General features: G+C 44.5%; 1 protein-coding gene across 1 annotated transcript in view; it reads left to right on the top strand.

The window, feature by feature from the left end:
- Positions 1-26,099, top strand: part of LOC144689682 (echinoderm microtubule-associated protein-like 6) — a 693,547-nt gene that overhangs the window by 556,022 nt on the left and 111,426 nt on the right. The window contains exons 25-26 of the mRNA XM_078556972.1: positions 3,869-4,045; positions 13,960-14,161. Coding sequence (XP_078413098.1) covers positions 3,869-4,045; positions 13,960-14,161 — 379 coding nt within the window. The remainder of the gene's footprint in view (positions 1-3,868; positions 4,046-13,959; positions 14,162-26,099) is intronic.

Here is a 26,099-nt window from a genome sequence, read left to right as displayed (position 1 = left end):
AGAGTGAGTGGTGATGTCCCTTGAGCTGGTAGTGAGTGAGATGCCAGTAAATGTGTGATAGGCTTATAAGTGTGAGTTTAGAGTGATAAGATGGTTGACTTACCCTGGCGACACAGTTGAGATCGTTCATCCTCTTTCTGCACTGGGTGGCCGATCTCTTGTGGGCAGCATTGGCACTGACCAAGCTGCCACCACCTCCCAAGCTGGATTGGTGATATTGCTGCCCCTACTGCGGCCAGAGTGGGGGTAGAGGACATCACGGCATCCTCCAAGGCGTCCAAAAGGCGTTCCAGGAACACGTCACTGAATCAGGGGGCTGCAGTCTTCTTGCCTTTGGGGACCATGTCTTCAGTGCAGCAATCCTGGGCTGGAAGCACTGAGAGGTGAGTGTGCAGCTGCACTTTAAATATGGTGCCCAGCATGACGAAGAGGCAAGGTGACAGCGTGGCAGGCAAATCCTAGGCTGCCCGCCAGTGAAACAGCGTGTTTCTCTGGCATACATGATTAATGAGGCTGGATTGGGATGATATGACATGAAAACCTGGCATTGCGGCCAGTGGGTAAAACATCCTTTTTCCCGCTCGCAACTGCACTTGGTACAGATCTGGGACGTTTCCGCCCTTTGTCTTTCTTCAAGCTCTTATGAGGTGCTTCCCCGGTGGCTGCATCATGAATGGTGGAAGATTGCTGACCTCCAGTTGAGGAAACTCAAGACATGCTTGGAAGGTGAACTTGAAAGGTCTGGGCCTAGAAGGCTTCAAACTGTACCATTTCAGTCTGGGCTCCTGCATATTGGTGCCCAGTGCCTCAACACATGCAAATCCCTCCTCTATCCTAGCCTCTGAAATATGTACAGCTGGTGACTATGACTGTATGATCGAGAGCCAGTGCCTCTTCATCTTTACTGACTTCTTCCTCTTTATCGACTGATTGGAAAGGCTTCAGTTCTTGGGTATCTGAAATGAAAAAAGGACAAGAGTTGGGTGGTGTTGAGAGAAGAGGAGAAAGTAAAAAGCGTGTGCTTAAACCATCTGCAACTTCTCACTCAGAAGAGATTGAGGATGAGGGAGAAGTGGGATGAGAGAAGGAGGTTTAGATATTTGGATATCTTTATCATCAATTGCTTCAGCACCTCCAGTGGCCATGGCCCAGCGAAGCCCCTCTTCCTATGACGACCAGCACTATCACCTCCAAGGGACTTAAAACATGCAGGTAGTCTGGTCCTTCTCCAGTTCTTTGCTACTGGCTGCTGTTTTGCGTCGCCGCCTTCTGCAAGAAAGATGGAATTCTGTTAGTGAGTGTCTATCTAGTCTGTTTGGGTAATATGGCTGCCATGGTTGAAAAGTTGCCAGTGTGTGAGAGCTGTGGGTTGTGAGTGCGAAGCTTGCAACGGCACCAAGTGCGTGAGGTTGGGGTAAAACATATGAATTGAAGGACTGAGTATTAATTGATAGAAACAAAAAGCTAAAAGCTACTGCGGATGCTGGAAATCCAAAACAAAAACAGAATTACCTGGAAAAACTCAGCAAGTCTGGCAGCATCGGCGGAGAAGAAATCAGTTAACGTTTCGAGCCTTCATGGCCCTTCGGCAGAACTGGAGCATAGTTAGAAGAAGGGAGAAATATAAATTGGTTTAAGGTGGGTGGGGGGGGGGGAAGAGACACATTGAGGGTGTGGTGTGATGATTGTGGAGATGAGCAGATAATCAAAAGATGTCACAGACAAAAGGGTCAAAGAGGTGTTGAAGGTGGTGGTCTTTGTCTGAGAAAAGTGCTAATTAAGAATGGAAGACAGGATATTCAAAGTACAGCTCTAGTGGGGGTGGGGTGGAAAGACTAAAGGTTTTAGTTTTAGATTTAAAAATAATGGAAATAGGTGGGGAAAGAAGAATCTATATAAATTATTGAAAAAAAAGCGGGGGTGGGGGGAAAGGGGAAAGAAACGGGATGGGGATGGGGGGAGGGGGAGTTTAAGATCTAAAGTTGTTGAATTCAATATTCAGCCCGGAGGGCTGTAAAGTGCCTAGTCGGAAGATGAGGTGCTGTTCCTCCAGTTTGCGTTGGGCTTCACTGGAACAATGCAGCAAGCCAAGGACAGACATGTTGGCAAGAGAACAGGGTGGAGTGTTAAAATGGCAAGCGACAGGGAGGTTTGGGTCTTTCTTGCGGACAGACCGCAGGTGTTCCGCAAAACGGTCGCCCAGTTTGCGTTTGGTCTCTCCAATGTAGAGGAGACCGCATTGGGAGCAACGAATGCAGTAGACTAAGTTAGGGGAAATGCAAGTGAAATGCTGCTTCACTTGAAAGGAGTGTTTGGGCCCTTGGACGGTGAGGAGAGAGGAAGTGAAGGGGCAGGTGTTGCATCTTCTGCGTGGGCATGGGGAGGTGCCATAAGTGGGGGTTGAGGAGTAGGGGGTGATGGAGGAGTGGACCAGGGTGTCCCGGAGGGAACGATCCCTACGGAATGCCGTCAAGGGGGGTGAAGGGAAGATGTGTTTGGTGGTGGCATCATGCTGGAGTTGGCGGAAATGGCGGAGGATGATCCTTTGAATGCGGAGGCTGGTGGGGTGATAAGTGAGGACAAGGGGGACCCTATCATGTTTCTGGGAAGGAGGAGAAGGCGTGAGGGAGGATGCGCGGGATATGGGCCGGACACGGTTGAGGGCCCTGTCAACGACCGTGGATGGAAAACCTCGGTTAAGGAAGAAGGAGGACATGTCAGAGGAGCTGTTTTTGAAGGTAGCGTCATCAGAACAGATGCGACGGAGGCGAAGGAACTGAGAGAATGGGATGGAGTCTTTACAGGAAGCGGGGTGTGAGGAGCTGTAGTCGAGGTAGCTGTGGGAGTCGGTAGGCTTGTAATGGATATTGGTGGACAGTCTATCATCAGAAATTGAGACAGAGAGGTCAAGGAAGGGAAGAGAAGTGTCAGAGATGGACCATGTGAAAATGATGGAGGGGTGGAGATTGGAAGCAAAATTAATAAATTTTTCCAGGTCCCGACGAGAGCTTGAAGCAGCACCGAAGTAATCATCGATGTACCGGAGAAAGAGTTGTGGGAGGGGGCCGGAGTAGGACTGGAACAAGGAATGTTCCACATACCCCATAAAGAGACAGGCATAGCTGGGGCCCATGCGGGTACCCATAGCCACACCTTTTATTTGGAGGAAGTGAGAGGAGTTAAAGGAGAAATTGTTCAGTGTGAGAACAAGTTCAGCCAGACGGAGGAGAGTAGTGGTGGATGGGGATTGTTGGGGCCTCTGTTCAAGGAAGAAGCTCCTCTCACTTCCTCCAAATAAAAGGTGTGGCTATGGATAGGTTTTATTTTCAAATGACTCGCACCATCTTTGCAACCACAGTGCCTCTCCCCCTTAGGAGGGTCAAGCTGCTTTTAAGTAGCTTCAGCCACTTGTAATATCAGGCCTTCTGCTGATTTGTGCAGAACAGCACAAATAGTGTTGGCTGCACACAACAAACATGTAAAGCAGCAGGCTGCACAAATTTACTATGCTGTCTGCAATACAATGAACAGATATGGGCTAATTGCATTTCATAATCCCCATGCATCTTTTTACGTTTATCCAATTTCTGCCTTTTAGCATCTAGCCACTAGCAACTTGTTCATGTACAAGAGTTCTCGTGCGATATCCCGAGCAGCCACTGAATGACTTCAATATGCTGAACAGTAAAATTTTACTCAGGGAACTATCAATCTCTATTGGAAGCACATAGTTTCTGTACCATCATTCTTTGTATTTTTGCAAAAATGTGGACATGTTGAGATCAATTATTCTGTCAAACAATGGTAAATCTTAACTGAGATTTGATCTGTAGGAAGTTGCAGTTTATCTGTTTCATTTTTTATGCAGATAGAGAAGATAGACTGGGCCACTTGGACATGTGTTTTAGGACCAACATGTGAAGGAATCTGGCCGACACACAGTGATATCACAGATGTCAATGCAGCCTGTCTAACCAAAGACAGAAAACTCATAGTCACAGGGGATGACTTTGGCTTCATGAAGCTCTTTTCATACCCAGTAAAGGTAACTTGATTCACACAAGTAGTATTTTGTTTAAATACAAAAATAATACTGTATATATGGTTATTCAAATCACCTTTGTTTTAAATCCTCCATGATTAATAGGTTGTACTTTTTGCATGTGTACCAACAAACATGGTAACCAAATTAAATTTTGCAGCTTTTGATACCTCATTATTTCAAGTATTTTACAAATGCATTCACTGTCATGTGATGCAGGTAATTAGTTTGGAAATTAGATGTGGCCTAAAAAAATTGGCATGGAATTACCAGGAAGCTGAACATACTGAAATGCATAGGGATTAAGATTAATCTTCAGGTTTTGGGCAGGAATCCAAAAGTGTCGCTCACTTGCCCTTTGTATAACCTGTACAATTTTCATTCCAGGGAGTTCTGGTCAGAAAATCGCAAGCCCACAGACCTTTGTTTTCCGTCTAATTAAATTATGAGTAGAAAATCAATTCCAAGTCTTCAATTTCCAGACCACAGAGGGTGCCATTTTGCACTCAGGGTGCCCAACTCTGGTATTCAACCCTTCTATTGAATTCTAGCTATTTTTAAATGCTACCTGGACTAAAGATAGAAATTTCCTATTTTAGTCAAGAAGGATAGGACAGAAACATTCACAATGCCCTGGGAGTAGGATCCATGAACACTGGACCACGCAAAGTGGAGGTTTGTATGGGATCCACTCACTCAGCCTCAGTCTTATAATAAGCAGAGTTTGGCCTGCAAAAAGATGGCATGGGTTCAGTATCAGCTTGTGCAAATGCCTACAAGCAGAAATCCAAAGAAAAGCTGAACACCAAATCTGAAACAAAAACAGAAAATGCTGGAAAAACTCAGCAGGTCTAGTAGCATCTGTGGAGAGAGAAACAGAGTTAATGTTTCAAGTCCGTATGACCCTTCTTCAGAGGCCCAAATTTTAACTTATCTTTTCTCCTTCAGATGTTGATAACCTTCTGTTTATTTACAGCATTTTGTGTTTTAATTTTGGAACTCTAACTTTTGTGTTTCTTCATCTTGTCTCTCAGTAGTGAAGGTATGAAGGCCAGTTAGAGATGAAAAGATGGAGGGAGGGTTAATTTAAGTGAGAGACTTGCAGAGAGAAACTAAGTATTATTTCAAGCAAGCTGAAAGGACACCATGTTCACAATTATCGGAAGATCCAGGATCAAAGAGACAGCTATGTTTGCATAATACAATCTTGCTTCACTTCCAATATTCTTCACTCGTACTTACATCAGCAGCCAATTTTCACAGGCAGTTCTTTCACTCCTATGACCTGAAACCAAGTGAATAAATTAGTGAGTTGCAGGATTAAGTTAAAAAAGAAAAAAAAAGTTATCCTTTTATCAACTTAATGCACTTAGGTTTCCTGTCTTGCAGCCAGCCCTATCTTCTTCAGAAAAACACCATGTTGTTAGATCATATTCAGCCAAAACAACCAGTCAAATCTACACAAAAAAGGAATTCACACAAAAGCAAACATAAAAGCAGCAGAACAATGCTAAACTTATGGGCAGATTTATTGACTTCTCATTAACAAAGATCTCTATTGTATCCTTTTTCTAAATATTTAAACTGAATCCTTGGTGAGATAGATAAATGGTTTATTTAAAAATCATCATGGTGGCAGGTGCAGGATTATAAGACCATAAGATTGGAGCAGAAATTAGGCCAATCGGCCCATCGAGTCTGCTCCGCCATTCAATCATGGCTGATAGGTTTCACACCCCCATTCTCCCGCCTTCTCCCCATAACCTTTGATCTCCTTACCAATCAAGAACCTATCCATCTCGGTCTTAAATACACTCAATGACCTGGCCTCCACAGCCTTCTGTGGCAATGAATTCCATAGATTCACCACTCTCTGGCTAAAGAAGTTTCTCCTCATCTCTGTTCTAAAAGGTCTTCCCTTTACTCTGAGGCTGTGCCCTCGGGTCCTAGTCTCTCCTACTAATGGAAACATCTTCCCCACGTCCACTCTATCCAGGCCTTTCAGTATTCTGTAAGTTTCAATCAGATCCCCCCTCATCCTTCTAAACTCCATCGAGTATAGACCCAGAGTCCTCAAACGTTCCTCATATGTTAAGCCTTTCATTCCTGGGATCATTCTCGTGAACCTCCTCTGGACCCTCTCCAGGGCCAGCACATCCTTCCTGAGATATGGGGCCCAAAATTGCTCACGATATTCTAAATGTGGTCTGACCAGAGCCTTATAAAGCCTCAGCAGCACATCTCTGCTTTTATATTCTAGTCCTCTCGAAATAAATGCCAACATTGCATTTGCCTTCCTAACTACCCACTCAACCTGCAAGTTAACCTTAAGAGAATACTGGACTAGGACTCCCAAGTCCCTTTGCACTCCCGGTTTCTGAATTCTCTCCCTATTTAGAAAATAGTCCATGCCTCTATTCTTCCTACCAAAGTGCATGACCTCACACTTCCCCACATTGTATTCCATCTGCCACTTCTTTGCCCATTCTCCTAACCTGTCCAAATCCTTCTGCAGCCTGCCCGCCTCCTCAATACTACCTGTCCCTCCACCTATCTTTGTATCATCTGCAAACTTAGCCAGGATGCCCTCAGTTCCTTCATCTAGATCATTAATGTATAAAGTGAAAAGTTGTGGTCCCAACACTGACCCCTGTGGAACTCCACTAGTCACCGGCCGCCATCCTGAGAAGGACCCCCTTATCCCCACTCTCTGCCTCCTGCCAGACAGCCAATCTTCTATCCATGCTAATACCTTGCCTCTAACACCATGGGCTCTTATCTTACTGAGCAGCCTCCTATGCGGCACCTTGTCAAAGGCATTCTGGAAGTCCAAGTGGATAACATCCATTGGCTCTCCTTTGTCTAACCTACTCATTTCCTCCTCAAAGAATTCTAACAGATTTATCAGGCATAACCTCCCCTTGATGGAACCATGCTGACTTTGCCCTATTTTACCATGCACTTCCAAGTATTCTGAAATCTCATCCTTAATAATGGCCTCTCAAATCTTACCAACGACCGAGGTCAGGCTAATCGGCCTGTAATTTCCCATCTTTTGCCTCACTCCCTTCTTAAACAGGGGGGTTACATTAGCGATTTTCCAGTCCTCTGGGACCCTCCCTGACTCCAGTGATTCCTGAAAGATCACCACTAACGCCTCTACTATCTCTTCAGCTATCTCCTTCAGAACCCTGGTGTGTAATCCATCTGGTCCAGGTGATTTATCCACCTTCTGACCTTTCAGTTTTCCTAGCACCTTCTCCTTGGTAATGGCCACCATACTCACCTCTGCCCCCCGACTCTCTTGAACTTTGGGGATGTCACCCCTGTCTTCCACTGTGAAGACTGATGCAAAGTACCTATTCAGTTCCTCCGCCATTTCTTTGTTCCCCACTACTACTTCTCCAGCGTCATTTTCCAGCGGCCCAATGTCCACTTTTGCCTCTCTCTTATCCTTTATATATCTAAAAAAAACTCTTGCAATCTTCTTTTATATTACTGGCTAGTTTACCCTCATATTTAGTCTTCTCCCTCCTTATTTCTTTTTTAGTTGTCCTCTGTTGGTCTTTGTAGGCTTCCCAATCCCCTGGTTTCCCGCTGCTCTTTGCCGCATTGTATGCTTTTTCTTTAGCTTTTATGCTGTCCCTGACTTCCCTTGTCAGCCATGGTTACCTCGTCCTCCCTTTAGTATGCTTCTTCTTCCTAGGGATGAATTTTTGCTGTGTCTCCCAAATTACTCCCAGAAACTCCTGCCATTGCTGTTCCACTGTCTTTCCTGCTAGGCTCATCTCCCAGTCAGTTCTGGCCAGCGACTCCCTCATGCCTCTATAGTTGCCATTATTATGTAATACCGTTACATCTGATTCCAGCTTTTTCCTCTCAAATTGCTGGGTAAGTTCTATCATATTATGGTCACTTCCTCCTAAGGGTTCCTTCACCTTAAGCTCCCTTATCAAATCTGCCTCATTACACATCACTAAATCTAGAATTGCCTGTTCCCTAGTGGGCTGCACCACAAGCTGCTCCAAAAAGCCATCTCGTAGACATTCCACAAATTCCTTTTCTTGGGATCCACTACCAACCTGATTTTCCCAGTCTACCTGCATATTGAAATCCCCCATGATCACTGTAACCTTGCCTTTCTTACAGACCTTTTCTTTCTCCTAGTGTATTTTGTGCCCCACATCCTGACTACTGTTCGGAGGCCTGTACATAACTCCCATTATGGTTTTTTTTACCTTTGCGGTTCCTCAACTCTACCCACACAGATTCTACATCATCTGACCCTACGTCATTTCTTGTTATCGATTTAATTTCATTTTTTACTAACAAAGCAACCCCAACCCCTCTGCCAACCTGCCTATCTTTTCGATAGGATGTATATCCTTGGATATTTAGCTCCCAGTCCTGATCCCCTTGCAGCCATGTCTCCGTAATGCCCACCACATCATACCTGCCAATTTCAATCTACGCCACAATGTGATGACAATACAAATAAAATAAGTAATCATAATTCAAGACATAGTTATAGATAATCATTAAAATAAAAATAAAATCAAGGTATAAAATAATATAAGGATTGCACATTATGATCATTTCAGCATATGAATAATTACAATACAATGCAAAATGCAGGTCTTAATTTACAGAATAGAAATGAAAGGTCTACTACACTCTGCATTTTGTATTAAAGTACATAAATCACATATTGTCAGGTTGAGTTCATTGAATTCTCAATCATTTACATACTATTTGACAGCGTGTAGCTTGAGACCTTCCAAATGAACCTCTGACGTACCCTTTGTTGCAGGACAAATCCAAGAAAAATGTTGAGAATCAAAGGTTATCAGGGTTAGATGGCAATGTGGAAATCGAAACACAGGAAGATCAGCCATGATCTTATTGAATGGTGGAGCAGGCTCGAGGGGCCGAATGGTCTACCCCTGTTCCTATTTCTTACATTCTTATGTTCTTCAATGCATTCATCAACCTGACCAAAGTATTTGACTCAGTAAATTGTGAGGCTGTATGGATTATGCTCCAGAGACTTGGATGTCCAAAAAACTTCATCAAAATCCTGCAAAATCATGATGATATGTCTGCTACTGTCTTAAGTGGAAGTCTGAAACAGTCCTCTTCAAAATCTGGACCAGTGTCAAGTAAGGCTCTGTGATAGCCCCCGTACTATTTACAATCTACATGACAGTTGCTATTCACCTCATCAAAGATCAACTGCCCTCTGGTGTCATTATTAAATACCACTTAGATGGAAAACTCTCTAACCTCATTCACTTCCCTGCCAAAACTAAACTGACCACAATGGATATATATGATTTACAGTTTGTGGAAGACTGCAGTGTCATTGCCACTCTGCACCAGACTTGCAAGCCACTTTCAATTTCTTCAATTCTGCATGCAAGAGACTCAGCCTGTCCTTGAATGTTGCGAAAACAAAACTCAAATATCAACCCAGACCTGGTCAGCCAAATATTTCACCTCCCATATATGTTGAAGGAGAGATTCTGGAATATGTTGAGCACGTCCCATATCTTGGCAACCATATTCACTCAAAAGGCCACCATTGACTAGGAGATCCAACACCAGATCAGCTGCGCCAGTTCAACCTTTTACAAACCACAGTTGCAAGTGTTTGACAACAAAGACTTCCATAAGTCAACAGAAGTTCTAATCTACATTGTCGTCACCATACTCCTGTACCACAGTGAGACCTGGACTGTGTATCAGCGACAAATAAGGGCGCTAGAAACATTCCAGCAGCAATACCTCCGCCGCACCTTTCGGTTTCAATGGGAGGACCGTCAAGCAAATGTTAGTGTCCTTCTTGAAGCCAGCTTCACAAGCATTCAGGCAAAACTCCTGCAAAATCAACTGCAATGGACTGGACACTGCTGTGATGCAGGAACATAGCTAAATTAAACAGTTAAACATTTGAGACTGCTAGTGAGCTGTAGCCTTCTCAAACAACAACTTGTATTTATGTAACAACTTTAATGTAAAAAATATCCCAGGGCACTTAATGGAAATGATTATCAACCAAATTTTGGCACTGTGCTACATGAGGAGATGTTAGGCCAGGTGACTAAAAGTTTGGTCCAAGAAGTAGGTTTTAAGGGGCATCTTAAAGGATGAGAAAGAGGCAGAGAGTTTTAGGGAGGGACTTCCTGAGTTCAGGGTCTAGGCAGCTAAAGGCACAATCCGATGTGGAGCAAAGAAAATCAGGGATGCACAGGAGACCTTTGAGGTGAGTGTCTTTGAGGAAGCCCAGTTCTTTCTCAAGAAGCTGAAAATGTAATATCAATTATTTCATTCACCTGAATAGATAGACAGCACCAACATTGGATAATAGCACCAAAATTGTCTGGAACAATTTTTACTAAGCCGGAAACGGAAACATGTTGGTCATTTTCATCTCTCCGAGCACCCCTTAATAGTTGTGACAATCCATGGACACTGAACTCTTTCTTTTCACAGCAGCAGATTTTCCCCACTTAAGATTGTTACCTAAAGAACAAAGGGAGAAGTTAGATTTTTTTATACAGTGGAAATGCTGTACTTGGAAACAGAGATGGAAGCTGAATCTATAATTGTTTTTAAAGTGAACTAGGTAAGTATTTAATAGAAATACCTTTAGGGGAAAGAGCAGGGGAATGGGGCTAAGTGGATTGCTCTTTCAAAGAGTCAGCATAGGTGCAAGAACTAAATGCCCTCCTTCCATACTGTAAAATTATATGATTCTATACTCAAGTGGAGACTTATATGATATTCAAAATGTTCAGCCTGCTGATGTCATCAGTGCTGCAATATAATATTAATATAGTCAGGGAAAGTCCTGCACTGTGCAACTTGGTGCAGAACCATAGTGGGAGGCCCTGACTGGCCAGTGGAGGCAATGGCAAGTCTTAAAAATTATGTCTGTTACAATTCCTTGTGGGCCAGGAGCAGTAGGAGTACTCTCCCAAACCCAGAAAGGAGTCCTTAGGCTCCTCAGCCCGAGCCTTGTCTGATTTTACTGGAATTCCAATTCCACCCCCACCCCAGCCCAGCCCAGACAAATCTGACTGGAATCCCCGGCACCAGCTTTTTCAGATCGCGCTGGAATTTTGCCCCCTACAACAATCCCCGAGCACTCTGGAACACAATCTCCCGCCCCTGCCCACATTGCCTCTAGACTGCTCCTCTTACTGCCAGGAACCGTTTCCATGGGTTCCATGCTGCAGCCTCCTGCTGCCACATTCCTGCTCCCACTTGCTGACCAGGACTTCAAGGCCTTATATTCCAAAAAGGCCCTATCATTAAGATCAACAGGCTTCCACAGTCCCAATCTTTCTGGGTGCGCTACCTGATTTGGGGCTCACCATGCTATTCCCGTCCCTTCCTTTTAAAATCTGGGCAATAACTTCAGACTGTGCCCTCTGTCGCCTACAAAAAGCAGAATTGCATAACATTACTAAGTGACAGAAGTTGGTGTCTGTTAATTTTTTTCCCCCACAGTCAGCTCTCCCTCGGTAAAGCTCTTGGTCCAAATATGTTCCTGCTTTGCATCTATTGGAGATAATTTGCAATCGCTGAATCCCTCCTTACCCCCAGCATATCTACCATCTCTTCCACAGGTTCACCCATGGAAGGGCTATTGAGAAGGTAGGAGAATTGAATCTTATAAAGCAAATGGTCCTGACAACATCGCTGCCAGACTTAGTCAGTTCTCTTATGAACTTGCCGAACTTCTGATGGATATAATCAATGCATCATACACGTAACAGACTGTCCCAGCACAGTGGGAAAGGGTGTATGTCAATCCTGTTCTGAAACTGTCATCCGATAGTATTGACAACCTGCACCTTGCCACCCTAATTGACCATTTCTCCAAGACTGCAGAACACTTCGTAGCGGAGACAATGCAGAACAACTTTGACTCCAAACAGTTTGGAAACATCAAAGACATGTCAACTTCACATTGCTTGATTGATATCCTGCACAATCTCCATGAGGACATTGATACTTCGGGATCAATATCTTCAAGTTTGCTTATAGACTTCTCCAAAGTATTTGATCACATTGATCACACAATTGCCATCTTAAAACTCCTACAAATGGGAGTTGATTCATTTCTTGTTTCTTGGATAAGCAATTTCATTTCAAAATTGTGAACAAGTGTTAAGTTCACCGATAAAGTATCCAAGTGGACACGTATGTATGCTGGAGTTCCGCAGGGAACTATGACGGGACCCATTGTTTTCCTTGCCCTGATCAACAAAATCGACACTGACATTCGCCACTTTAAATAAGTTGACGGCCTGACGGTTATCAAAAAGTGTAGTAATCACACTGAATCTCATATACCAGTTGTCCTTGAGCAACTTCACAATTGGTCTATATAGATTGGAATTTGCCTTAACCCCAATAAGTGCACAATTGTTGACATTGCTCAAAACAAACTGGCTCATACCAATCTGTCAAGGAATGACATCACAATCCAACATCATAATTCTGTCATATTGGGTATATTTATCCAGCCAGATCTAAAACGGGAAATGTATGTCAGTTCTATTGTTAAATGAGCTAACAGCCATCTGTACATGCTTCAGAAGCTGAAATATCATTCCTTCTCAAGCAATGATCTTGTAGCCATTTTCACATCTTTTATTCGTCCCATATTGGAATACGGGGCATCTGTGTGGCCCAGCAGAATCACAAAGCAGCAATGTAAAGCCATTGAAAGTGTTCAGAAAAGAGCTTATAAAGTCATTCTTAACCCTAATTACCATAGTTACTCATATGTCTTACACAATTGCAGTCTGGAGACACTCGAGAATAGACACAATCAACTCTGCAGTTCTTTTGCAAGATTGCTGCCGAACTCCAAACTTCACTACTTGTTACCTGCAGACAGATCTTATAATGGCTACCAGCTACAAAACTCAAAACAACTAAATTAAGATGTAAAACGACAAGATTTAAGAATAGCCCAATGTTATATCTCATTCACACAATGAACAAACTTTAATAACTGTTGAACTTTGAATCCTAATAATGAAGAGGCCCCAAAATGTAATGATCTTATTCTACTCTGTTCTTTCTATATTTTTTGTACTTTTATATTTTAATTGGAATGATTGATGGTAAAACTTACCTCAATTCGGCCCTTGGCTATGATGAAGTTGATTTTTAAATAAATAAACCTTAAAGAAAATGAAATGTTTGACGAAGCATGTGTACCACCAGAAAATAAGCACACATATGCAATATTAAAGTCATTGCATATCATCTGTACATTTATATAACTGGAGCTCTTATAATAGCACAGATGTTGGTGAAAATGTGGACTTTTTAAGATAAAATTTGAATTAATAGAATAGTATAATCTCCCAAACTTTCTCATTTACAAAATGGAAAGTATACATACATGATACCACACACGAGACATTAATAATAATCTGCCTAATATACTGACCATGTTTAAATATAGTATCTAATCCATGGTGTCCATTACTGTCTGTCTAAGGGAAAATAAAAAGAGAGATTCTTAGTTTTTGCCAGAAGGATAAACTGGCACCTTGCTTTGTGGGATATTGCTTTTTCCTTTAACTTCCTACATTATATAGTTATATAATCTTGGATTTTGATAGTGGAAGAGCAGATTAGCATTGGCAAGCAAACAAAATACTTGTCTAAAGAAAACAACTTTCCATGGATTCGCTTCTCTCCCCCTTCTCTATTTTGAATGCAATAAAAATTATGGTTAAGTTACCCGGAAAAAAAGTTATCAAAATTATCAGCGAAAAGTAAAATTTCAAAATTAATATCTAGATGTGGTATAGTGTCCACACTTTTAAATTATAAAGGTTGACGAATATAGCCACAGCCCTAACTGAAAATACAATTAATTTGTTTTCCAGAGCCGATACGCAAAGTTTAAAAAATATGTGGGCCACAGTGCACATGTGACTAATGTGAGGTGGGCACAGGATGACAGCTTGTTGCTTACAGTGGGTGGTGCTGACACTGCTTTAATGATCTGGAATTGGGAAACTGATGGAAACAGGGACAACAAGCCTATGGACAGTGAAGAGTCTGACACTGACACCGATGAGGATGGAGGTAGACAGAAAATATATTAATAACTTGAGCCTTTTCAAGTGTACTGCTGTATTTAAAATCCCTAATTATTTTGATCTTTGTAATAAATCTAAATTTTACAGAGTTATCTAAGAAGTCTACCAGGACACCAGCAATACATGATCACTGTCACCAAACTGCACTCTTCTGTTTCCAACAAATTGGTTTCAGACCTTTTTTAATCAAGAATAATGCTCAGTGGTGTGCGCTAATTTGCTTGAACCTTATGCACCATTTCAACTTTCAGAAAGGCCCTTAATTTGTTGGCCAGCATTCCAGGTGGGAGATTATTAGTTATGCAAATTGGTATCCCATCCTGTTGTAGAACCCTATATTACAACTTTCAGAGGATTGGGTAAAGCATGCATAGCACATGTCAATCCTATTTCTCCAGGTGTCACGAGACCTAACCAATGGTCTTCAAAGATAAGTTTTGTGATTTTTAAAATATATTGATAAGCTAGGAGGAGCTGGAGTTCAAACCTCATCACCACCAGCCTCTCAGCCTCCTTCTCATCCTCTTTTCTGGCCCCTCCTGCCCTTTGACCTCTACTTCTCATTCCCACCTGCCTCCTCTTAACCTGCCTCACTATAGTTCAATTATCAACCTGTTCTCCAACTCTGCTTGACCTGAAAACTACACTTGATCTTAACATGATGTGTGCTATGCCACAGGAACTTGACCATAGAAAATAGATGTTACATTAGATAAATGGTACATTTTTGTTGTTTATTTATAGCTAAGAACATAAAAAATAGGAGCAGGAGTAGACCACATGGCCTGTTGAACTTGCTCCACCATTCAATATGATCATGGTTGATCTTCCTGCCTCAACTCCACTTTCTTGCCTGCTCTCCATATCCTTTGGTTCCTGAGAGACCAATAATTGTCTACTCAGCCTTAAATATATTCAGTGATGGAACATCCACAACCCCCTGGGATAGAGAATTCCAAACATTTGCAACCCTTTGAGTGAAGAAATTTCTTCTCATCTCAGACCTAAATGGCCAACCCCTTATCCTGAGATTGTGCCCCAATCAGGATTCTCCAACCAGGGGACAACCTCTCAATATCTACTGTCAAGCCCCTTAGTAATCTTGAATATTTCAATGAGATCACCTCTCTTTCTTCTAAACTCCAGAGAATATAGGGCCAATTTACTCAGTCTGTCATCAGAGGACAACCCTCTCAAGCCAGGGACCAATGCACTGAACCTTTGCTGTACTGCCTCCAATGCAAGTATATCTTTCCTTAAATATGGAGACCAAAACTGTACACAGTACTTCAGGTATGGTCTCACCAGAGCCCTGTACAATTGTAGCAACACTTATTCATTCTTGTACTCCAATCCCCTTTTAATAAAAGACAACATACCATTAGCCTTCCTAATTGCTTCCTGGACCTTCGAGCTAACTTTCTGTGTTCCTTGTACGAGTACACCCGAGTCCCTCTGAACATCAACATTTATAAGTTTCACGCCTTTTACAAAATATTTTGCTTTCCTATCCATACGACCAAAATGAATAATTTCACACTTCTCCACATTATACTCTATCTTCCACCTTGTTGCCCACTCTGCCACCTTGTTGCCCACTCACCTAACCTGTCTATATCTTTTGGAGCCTCTTTGTGTCCTCCTCACAACTTGCATTCCCACCTAGCTTTGTATTGTCAGCAGAGTCCTGCTGACAGGGAGCAGAGCTGTCCTCAGGGGAGGCAGTGGCATAGAGGTATTGTCACTGGACTAGTATTCTAGGGACCCAGAGTAATGTTCTGGGAACCTGTGTTCAAATCCCACCATGGAATTAAAAGTCTAATGATGACTATGAAACCATTGCCGATTGTTGTAAAAACCCATCTGGTTCACCAATATCCTTTAGGGAAGGAAATCTACCATCCTTACCTGGTCTGGCCTACATGTGATTCCAGATCTGCAGCAAAGTGGTTGACTCTTAAAAATGCTCTCTGAGTGAGGGCAATTAGGGATGGGCAATAAATACAGCCTGCCAACTTGAAAATGTCCCATTTATTCTTTTGCTTCCTGTCCGTGATCCTCTATCCATGCTAATATATTACCATTATCTTATGTATTGGTTGCCTTTTATCTTTCTTCCTAATTGCATCCTCAAAAAATTCTAATAAATTTGACAAACATGATTTCCCTTTCATACAACCATGTTGACTTTGTCTCATCATACATGGTTTTCCAAGTGCATTGTTAAGACTTCCTTAAATATAGATTCCAGCACTTTCCCGATGACTGATGTCAGGCTAACTGGCATGTAGTTCCCCGTTTTCTCTCTCCCTCCTTTCTTAAATAACAATATTACATTTGCTAACTTCTAATCTGCTGGGACTGTTCCAAAATCTAGGGAATTTGGAAAATCGTAACTGTAGTCATATTTTATTATACTAGCTGTACATCAAGTCTAATAATTATACCCTTTTTTTTGTTTCCCATTCATTCTGCCCTTCTTGTACAACCTGAAACCCATTTTATTTAAAATTTACTTGCTGTATAATCTAAAAGCAATTCCACCTTTTAGCCAATGAAGAGAAGGAGAATAGATCTGAGTAGCCAGGCCAAACATTGATATGATTTGAGGCTGGCATTCAGAAACAAGGAGCAGTCTGAGTACCTAGTGAGATAATTGCTTGATAGTACAGGGTTCTGGATGTCATTGAAACGTGTTTTTATATTGTTGGAACACAATATGATGGATTGCATCCCATTAAATTAATTGAAACATTATGAAAGAGTATCTTTGTCAGAAAGGACAACAGACGTTCCACTTGTAACTTCAGTATTTAGATACAGTTCTAGGATGATTGAGTAGATTAGTTGTACACAGCACAGTGGGACAGTATGTTGTAACTTTGCTTGCTATGCCATCTTTAGCTGTAATTTGTCATGAGCTCCCAGTTGCGGCTTTAGAGGAAGAGCATCAAGTGAGGTTCAGGCATTACCACATGTGGGAGGGTAGATCAGAGAACGAGTTTCCCCAGTTTCCTTTTGTAATGAGGATTGTAATGAACATTGGCAGAATAGAAGCAGATCATTTTGCTATGCAGAAGATACGTATCATAAGGAAAAACTGTAGGAATGGGCCAGAATAAACATATAATATAACATATTAACTTAGGGAAGGGGGGCTTTACTTTGATTTCTCCTTTTCCCCATAGTTTCATGTTTTCCAAACAATGACAAGAAATTCCACCAATCTTGCTTTGTATCAGCTGATAGAGAATGCTAATGAGGAATTCAAGTTGACATTTCTTTCTTACACAAGTTTTTCTTCCATTTACCCTTCCACAAGAAAGCTCATTACTTCCTTCCAATAGTTTAGATTTAGATCACAAATTCAATCTGAAGCATTTTAGATGTTAAGCTGAGATCCACTGCTCTATAGCACATTATATGAATGCTTCATCTATTATGCAAATGCACTGTTCCAATGGCAGAACTGGAAATGTGCGCCACTCCTCTCTTGCTTTTCCCCGTTTCCCATGAGGTTATAATTGAAATTTAAAATGCTGGCGGCGTGCATGGGAGCACATGTGATTCCACAACAGGGGATGCTTTTCAGTGGCAAAACTGACTGTCAGCTGACAATGCTGCAGCTACAGATGGGCTGTAAAAGAATCTCCTGGTCAAACAGGGAGGCTCTGCATCATGGCCAAAACTTTCCTGCCCAATTCCATTGTCATTAACATAAGACTTATTGAGGAATGGGTGTTTTTCAAATTTAAATTTCATTTGTAAATGTTTCACACTACATTAGTTTCACTTTATTCATGAGTGCATCATCATTATTTGTTGAGACGAGCTTAGTAAGAGAGCTAAAAATATTGGTCCCCTTCATGGTTGACATGCATTGATGGCTACAGGGAGTTAGATACATTTCCTTTATTGTGGAATAAACAATTGTTTTTGTTCACTCTTATAGAATGTTCATGTTAGTGTCCAGTGTTGTACTCACTGCTGTATGGCTGAACTTGCAGACTCAGCTAGCCCTTCCTCCTATACATTGTAAAGGACATTGTCTGAGATGGATGCGCATTTGGACAGTACTGACATCACCCTTTAGGCCTCTCATTTTCTTACCTTGACTGACTGTCCCTACCACCTCCCTTTTTTTTTTATTCATTCACAGGATGTGGGCTTCACTGGCTGGGCCAGCATTTATTGCCCATTCCTAGTTGCCCTTGAGAAGGTGGTGCTCAGCTGCCTTCTTGAACCGCTGCAGTCCAAGTGCTGTTAGGAAGGGAGTTCCAGGATTTTGACCCAGTGACAGTGAAGGAACAACGATATATTTCCAAGGCAGGATGGTGAGTGGTTTGGAGGAGAACTTCCAGGTAGTGGTGTTCCCATGTGTCTGCTGCTCTTGTCTTTCTAGATGCTAGCAATCATGGGTTTGGAAGGTGCTGCCTAAGGAGCCTTGGTGAGTTTCTGCAGTGCATCTTGTAGATAGTACACTGCTGCCACTGTTTATCGATGGTGGAGGGAGTGAATGTTTGTGGAAGGGGTGCCAATCAGGTAGGCTGCTTTGTCCTGGATGGTGTCAAGTTTCTTGAGCGTTGTTGGAGCTGCACTCATCCAGGCAAGTAGGGAGTATTCCATCATACTCCTGACTTGTGCCTTGTAGATGGTGGACAGGATTTGGGGAGTCAGGAGGTGAGTTACTCACCGCAGGATTCCTAGTTTCTGACCTGCTCTTGTAGACACAGTATTTATATGGCTAGTCCGGTTCAGTTTCTGGTCAATGGTAACCATCCAGCATGTTGATAATGGGGGATTCAGTGATGGTAATGCCATTGAACGTCAAAGGGCAATGGTTAGATTCTCTCCTGTTGGAGATGGTCATTGCCTGCCTCTTGTGTGGCACGAACGTCACTTGCCATTTGTCAGCTCAAGCCTGGATATTATCAAGGTCTTGCTGCATTTGGACATGGACTGTTTCAGTATCTAAGAAGTCGCGAATGGTGCTGAACATTGTGCAATCATCAGCGAACATCCCCACTTCTGACTTTGTGATGGAAGGAAGGTCATTGCTGAAGCAGCTGAAGATGGTTAGGCCAACGACACTGCCCTGAGGAACTCCTGCAGTAATGTCCTGGAGCTGAGATGACCAACCTCCAACAACCACAACTATCTTCCTTTGTGCTACATATGAATCCAACCAGCGGAGAGTTTTCCCCCTGATTCCCATTGTCTCTGGTTTTGTAGGGCCCCTTGATGCCACACTCAGTCAAATGCTGCCTTGATCTTAAGGGCAGTCATGCTCACCTCACCTCAGGAGTTCAGCTCTTTTGTTCATGTTTGAACCAAGGCTATAATAAGGTCAGGAGCTGAGTGGCCCTGGCAGAACCCAAACTGGGTGCCAGTGAGCAGGTTATTGCTAAGCAAGTGCCGCTTGATAGCACTGTTGATGATCCCTTCCATTACTTTACTGATGGATCGAGAGTAGACTGATGGGGCGGTAATTGGCCGGGTTGGATTTGTCCTGCTTTTTGTGCACAGGACATACCTAGGCAATATTCCACATAGCCAGTAGATGCCAGTGTTGTAGCTGTACTGGAACAGCTTGGCTAGGGGCGCAGCAAGTTCTGGAGCACAATTCTTCAGTACTATTGCCAGAATGTTGTCTGGGCCCATAGCCTTTGCAGTATCCAGTGTCTTCAGCTGTTTCTCGTTATCACATGGAGTGAATCAAATTGGCTGAAAACTGGCATCTGTGATGCTGGGGACCTCCGGAGGAGGCCAAGATGGATCATTCACTTGGCACTTCTTGCTGAAGATTGTTGCAAATGCTTCAGCCCTATCTTTTGCACTGATGTGCTGGGCTCCCCTATCATTGAGGACGGGGATATTTGTGGAGCCTCCTCCTTCAGTGAGTTGTTTAATTGTCCACCACCATTCAGGACTAGCAGTGGCAGACATTTACGGAAATATTTAATTACTCTCAAAAAAGATATATTCCATTGAGAAAGAAATTACTCTATGAGAAGGATCAACCAACCATGACTAACTAAGGACTTTAAGGATGGGGTCAAATTGAAAGAAAATGTGTATGATGCTGTAAAGATAAGCCAGAAGATTGGGAAAATTTTAGAAACCAACAAGGGGTGGCTAGAAAAAATAATAGTCCATAACTTCCAAGCTCCCCGGTGTCAGATTTGGGGGGTGCCCCAAAGATACATTGGGGAATCCCTCTTGGAGGTTCCCAGGTAAGGGTTTGCATGGCAATTACCCCTGACCTGCCCGAATCTCAACCCCAAACCCCCCCGACACCTCCCACGCCCCCGGATCTCGGATCCCCCAGCCGCCCGACCGCTGACACCCCATACCCATCCCCGATGTCCGACACCCCATACCTCTCCCCGATATCCAACAACCCCCACACCCCAACTTCCGACTGTCCCCAGAACTCAGACCCCCCCCCTCCCCACCAACCCTGCGGACCTCGAGACCTCGGATCCCCCCAGACTTTGGACCCCCGGTCCTTGGCCCCCCTCTCACCACTCCTCAGACCTCGGAACTACACCCCCCACCCCCCCCCCACCCCCCCCCCCCCCCCCCCCCCCCCCCCCACGGATCTCCGAATCCCTGTAACTCCAACCCTCCCGGATCTCCAACCGACACCCCCCCACCAACCCCCACCCCCCCATCCCAAAGACCTCGAACACCTGCACCCCCCAAATCCTGTACACTTACTTTAGACACTTACCTTCTCCCTGGCCTGGTGGAGGGTATCCTAAATATGAAGATGGGACTTCGTCTCCACAAGGACTGTGTGGTGGTCACAGATGCATCTGTGGCAGACAGGTTGGTGAGGTCAAGTATGTTTTTCCCTCTTGTTGGTTCCCTCACCACCTGCCGCAGACCCAGTCTAGCAGCTATGTCCTTTATGACGTGGCCATCTCAGTCTGTGGTGGTGCTACTGACCCACTCTTGGTGATGGGCATTGAAGTCCCCCACCCAGAGTACATTCTGCAGCCTTGCCACCCTCAGTGCTTCCTCCAAGTGGTGTTCAACATGGAGGAGTGCTGATTCATCAGCTGACTGGGGGTTGGGGGTTGGGTGTTGTAACGTAGTAATCAACAGGAGGTTTCTTTGCCCGTGTTTGGTCTGATGCCATGAGACTTCATGGGGGCCGGAGTCAATGTTGAGGCCTCCCAGGGCGACTCCCTCCCGACTGTATACAACCTCTGCTGGGTCTGACCTTTCGGTGGGTCAGGACCTAACCAGGAGTGGTGATGGTGGTGTCTAGAACATGATCTGTAAGGTATGATTCCGCGGGTATGACTATGTCAGGCTCTTGCTTGACCAGTCTATGAGACAGCTCTCCAGATGTTTAAAGGAAGACTTTGCAGGGTCAACAGGGCTGGGTTTGCTCTGTCATTTCCGGTGCCTAGGTCGATGCTGAGTGTTTCGTACAGTTTCATTCCTTTCTATTGACTTTTTAGCGGTTTGATACAAGTAGTGGCTTGCTAGACCATTTCAGAGGACATTTAAGAGTCAACCATATTACTGTGGATCTGGAGTCACATGAAGGCCAGACCAGGTGAGGATGGCAGATTTCCATCCCTAAAGGACATTTGTGAACCAGATGGGTTTTTATGACAATCAACAATGATTTCATGATCATCACTAGCCTTTTAATTTCAGATTTTTATTGAATTCAAATTCAACCATCTGCCATGGTGGCTGAACCCGGGTCCCCACAGCATTCCTCTAGGTCTCTGGATTACCAGTCCAATGAAAATACCACTATGCCACCACCTCCCTAATTAGCAGGCAAATGGAATGTTGGTCTTTATTACAAGGGGAATGGAGTATAAAAATAGGGAAGTTATGCTACAACTGTACGGGGCACTGGTGACACCACACCTAGAGCCCTGTGTATAATTTTGGTCTCCTTAAGTAAGGAGTAAAATACTTGGATTGGAGACAGTTCAGAGGAGGTTCACTAGGTTGATTCCTAGGATAAAGGGGTTGTCTTATAAGGAAAGGTTGAACAGGTTGGGCCTATGCTCATTGGAGTTTGGAAGAATGCAAGGTGATGTTATTGAAACATATCAGATTCTGAGGGGGCTTTACAGGGTCAATGCTGAAAAGATACATCACCTCATGGGGGAATTTAGTAATAGGGGGCACATTTTCAGAATAAGGGGTCTCCCATTAAAATGGAAATGAGGAAAAACTTATTCTCTCAGAGAGTCATTAATCTTTGGCATTCCCTACCCCAGAGAGCAGTGGAGGATGGGTTACTGAAAATATTCAAAGCTAAGTTAGAAATATTTTTGATTTATAAGGGAGTCATGGGAATCGGGGGAGAAAGTAAAGTTGAGGCCACTTTCAGATCACCATGATCTTATTGACTGGAGGAGCAGGCTCAAGGGGTCAAATGGGCTACTTCTACTCCTATTTCTTATGTTCTTAAGTGGCTATATCCTCCAAGGGTCCTTCCTCACCCTCAGCGAAGACCTATGCTTAAGACGTCTTCACTTCACTAAAGAGGTCTCAGCTGTAACTTGCCAAGTGCTGCAGCCACAATTGCAACTTCAAAGCAGGACAAGGATTGCATTGTCTGCATTTGTCAAGGTGAGAATAGATCTTAAACTTTATGAATCTGGCTCCCTCCCGTCTGCTGCTGGAAATATAAGCAACATTTCACAGTTTGCAGTTCACTGTCACATAAGGGAGGTGACTGAGGCTCTCTGTACCCAGCATTATCTCATTCTTTTTTATCAGAAGCAGTCAGGTGGAGAAAGCTTAAGGGATTGCATTTGATTGCAAGACAGCGCTCCCATGTCTTCCAATGTACAGAAATCAATGAACTGCAGCCGATTTTGTGGGCTCGTGTCTGGAGGGTGAAAACTGCAGGTCATTGTGTTTCCTCTCATAGTTCAACCATAGGAACAAAAAGTTGCAGTCTCCTGGGGACATCCTCCATCTCTGAGGAGGAGGATGCCTCAGAGGGTGCAGCATCACATCGTTCCCTCATACTTTCCATCAGTGCAGATACTTTCACCTCACTAGGAATGCATTCAAACTCACAACTGAGTGAGAGCACCACACATGTGCCTCACCAGCTGTTGGAGGCTGTGATAGACAAAGCCATTGACAGTCATGGGACTGTGGGAGGTCAGGCCCATGTTGAGTCTCAGATTGATGAAGTGCCACTGGAGTCCTCCATAAGGCATCAGATGCTAAAAATTCAGCGTGTGGTGCCTAAAGATCTGGTGGAGTTTCCAGAGGGTATCTGCACCATGACTTGAACGCTGGAGGCGTCAATTCAGGCCATGAGTACTGTCATTTCCCTCTCATCTATGGGCATGGCTTTCTCCATCAAGTGATTGGCAACTCTCCTGGAGAGCCACATCCAGAGAACAGTCAGTGGATGCCAGAGATGCACGCAGACCTACATACCATCACCTTGTCCATGAGCTCTATCCAGCAGTGGCAGGGGGAGAGGGGGTCAGGGCACCTGGATTCTCCACCAGGTTCCCATCCTTCTCAGGTTAGCAGAGAGGTACAATTATGCCTCGGAAGGGAGGAGGAGCAGCTGGCTTCTGCCCCTGGCAGCTTTTCTTAGGATGATCCCGCTGTGGACAGCAGCTTTTTAGCCCCTCTGCCAGTGACGCCAGCACCTCAAGTTTCTGGGATGACAAAGGCCTTTGCACCTGCACAGGAGCCTCTCAGCATGCCAGGGCCCTCCAGGCCTCAAGCAGCCAGAGGGCAGCCACTAAGGTCATTGCAGGCCACGGGGGAGCAGGTTCAGTATCCTGTCTCTACTGCAGCTGGTAGTGAGATGGGAGCACCATAAAAGAGCATTCATAAAAGAATTAAGGAAATGCACTAGATGCACCTGGACCTCATGGGTGAACACATAGTTAATGCTTCTCTGCTTGATTCTGATAACATTTTATGTAATTAAGGTCTTACTTGATTTATGCAAGTTTCCATTCATTGTTGGTGGCCCTCTGGCATTGCAGTAGTAGCATGGGGTCACCCCAAGGGCTGGTTGGGGTGACCCTGGTGTGTGGTCCTCTTTTGCACATTGCGAAGCACCAGGTGGCTATGGGGGATCAGGTCTTGGCTTAGAGCAGAGGTAAATACCAACAGTATAGATTGAATGTGGACCTTTATTTGGCTGAATGGCTGCGGTGGAAAAGGTCATCAGATGAAGTGTATATAAGCACCCTCTGTACTTCCCTTGTGCCTATATCTTGATGCTCTCCAGGCGGCCCCTCAGGAAGGTAGGATGCTGTGGCTGATTGTCAGCTTCCTTGTCTTTACCTTTGTCTTAGGATGCCTCATGCTCCATTAATTTCTCATCAACCAGGGCCACCCCCCTTTGCAGCACCAGGTTGTGCAAAGCGCAACAGACCACCGTAGCCTGGGAGACTCTTGCTGGATCATATTGAAGTTCACCACTGGAATGATCCAGGCTCCTGAATCTCACCTTGCACAAAGTACAAAGATTAGGGAACACCAATTTAAGGATTTGGGCAAGGAATGCAGGGGATGACAGGAAGAAGTTTTTAAACCAGCGAGTGGTAATGAACCTGGACCTCGCTGGCCACAACTGTGGTGGAAGCAAAAACAGTCAATCATTTCTAAAGGAAATTGGATGCATACTTGAAGGAAATTAATTTGCAGAGCTACGGGGATCAAGTGGGAAAGTGGCACTGACTAGCTTGCTCCGAGGAGACCAGAATGTACTCGATGGGCAGAATGGCCTCCTTCTGCGATGTAACTGATTCAGTGACTTATGGGCGGAATCGTATATGGACAATGTGGCGTGATCGGTTTCATGACGGCAGGAAGGCAGGTCACGATCTTCCGCTCAGCCTGCCGATGGCGGGCTGTGTTTCCTGCCAACGGTCATCAGGGAGCTCATTATAATATATCAGCATATCATTTAAAGGCCACCCCTCCAGGCTCTTGGTTCTACCAGATTGTCTGTCCACGTCGGCAGAAAAGCACGTCGACATGTTTCACAACAGCACACAGCCGACATGCACTTGGCGGCCTTCACTTTGGGGGAACTGAGGTCAGTGAACAGCATCGTTTTTCACAGCTCGCCAGGGTCGCCTGTTGCTTTGCAGGCTTCAGGGGCGCCACGGGGGCCTGGGTGAAGTGTCGCTGTGCCTCCAAGGCAACTGTTTTCAAGGGGATGGTGTCCTGGGGAAACTGCTACCCAGCGTCAGAGGCGACTGTTGTCGGGATGTGGGGGGGTGGCAACTGCTGCTCTAGCGTTGGATCCCACGCATAAGTAATCGAGGTGGAGCGCGGGTAGGCGAGGGAAGTGGCCACGCAGTAGGGACACCTGTATAAACTGACCATCCCCCTGCAGCTGAGACAGTTCAGGCGCAGCCACAGTGATATGATTGGGGTCGGGCTTCTAGCCGGCCCGCCCATGCAAGCAACGCATAGGCACCAAAATGCCACCAAACGCTCCAGACCTTACACCATCCTCGGCACAGACTGCGAGTCCGCGACCACTTTACTGGACCGCGGAGCAGTTGGACTGCACATGTTGTACAATCTCCTCGACAACACTGGCCATGTAACAGTCACTGCTAGAGGCGCTGACAGCCCTTTGCAATCTCAACAACCCGGTTAGGAGCTGTCTCCCCCATGTCGCAGGCTGATAGGTAAGCCAGGCAGCGCAATCATCTTTGGGCATCTGAGGATGGCCTGTACTCTCCGGCAAGCGTTAAGAGGCTGTCACACAGGGCCAGGAAAGGTACTAAGTACACCCATGCTAACCACATCTCTCTTTCTCTCTCTTTCATGCCGCAGAAGGACCACACCTGGAGCATAGAGCCTGGTGACCCAGCTGTATGCCTGATGGCCTACAGAGAGCGAAGAAGATGGAGAGAGAGAACGACTGAGGCACCTGGCCGTGC

The sequence above is a fragment of the Cetorhinus maximus genome, chromosome 14 (assembly GCF_964194155.1).
Source record: "Cetorhinus maximus chromosome 14, sCetMax3.hap1.1, whole genome shotgun sequence".
Lineage (NCBI taxonomy): Eukaryota > Metazoa > Chordata > Chondrichthyes > Lamniformes > Cetorhinidae > Cetorhinus > Cetorhinus maximus.
The sequence above is the reverse complement of the archived record's forward strand: the minus strand, read 5'-3'. Positions and strand labels throughout refer to the sequence as shown.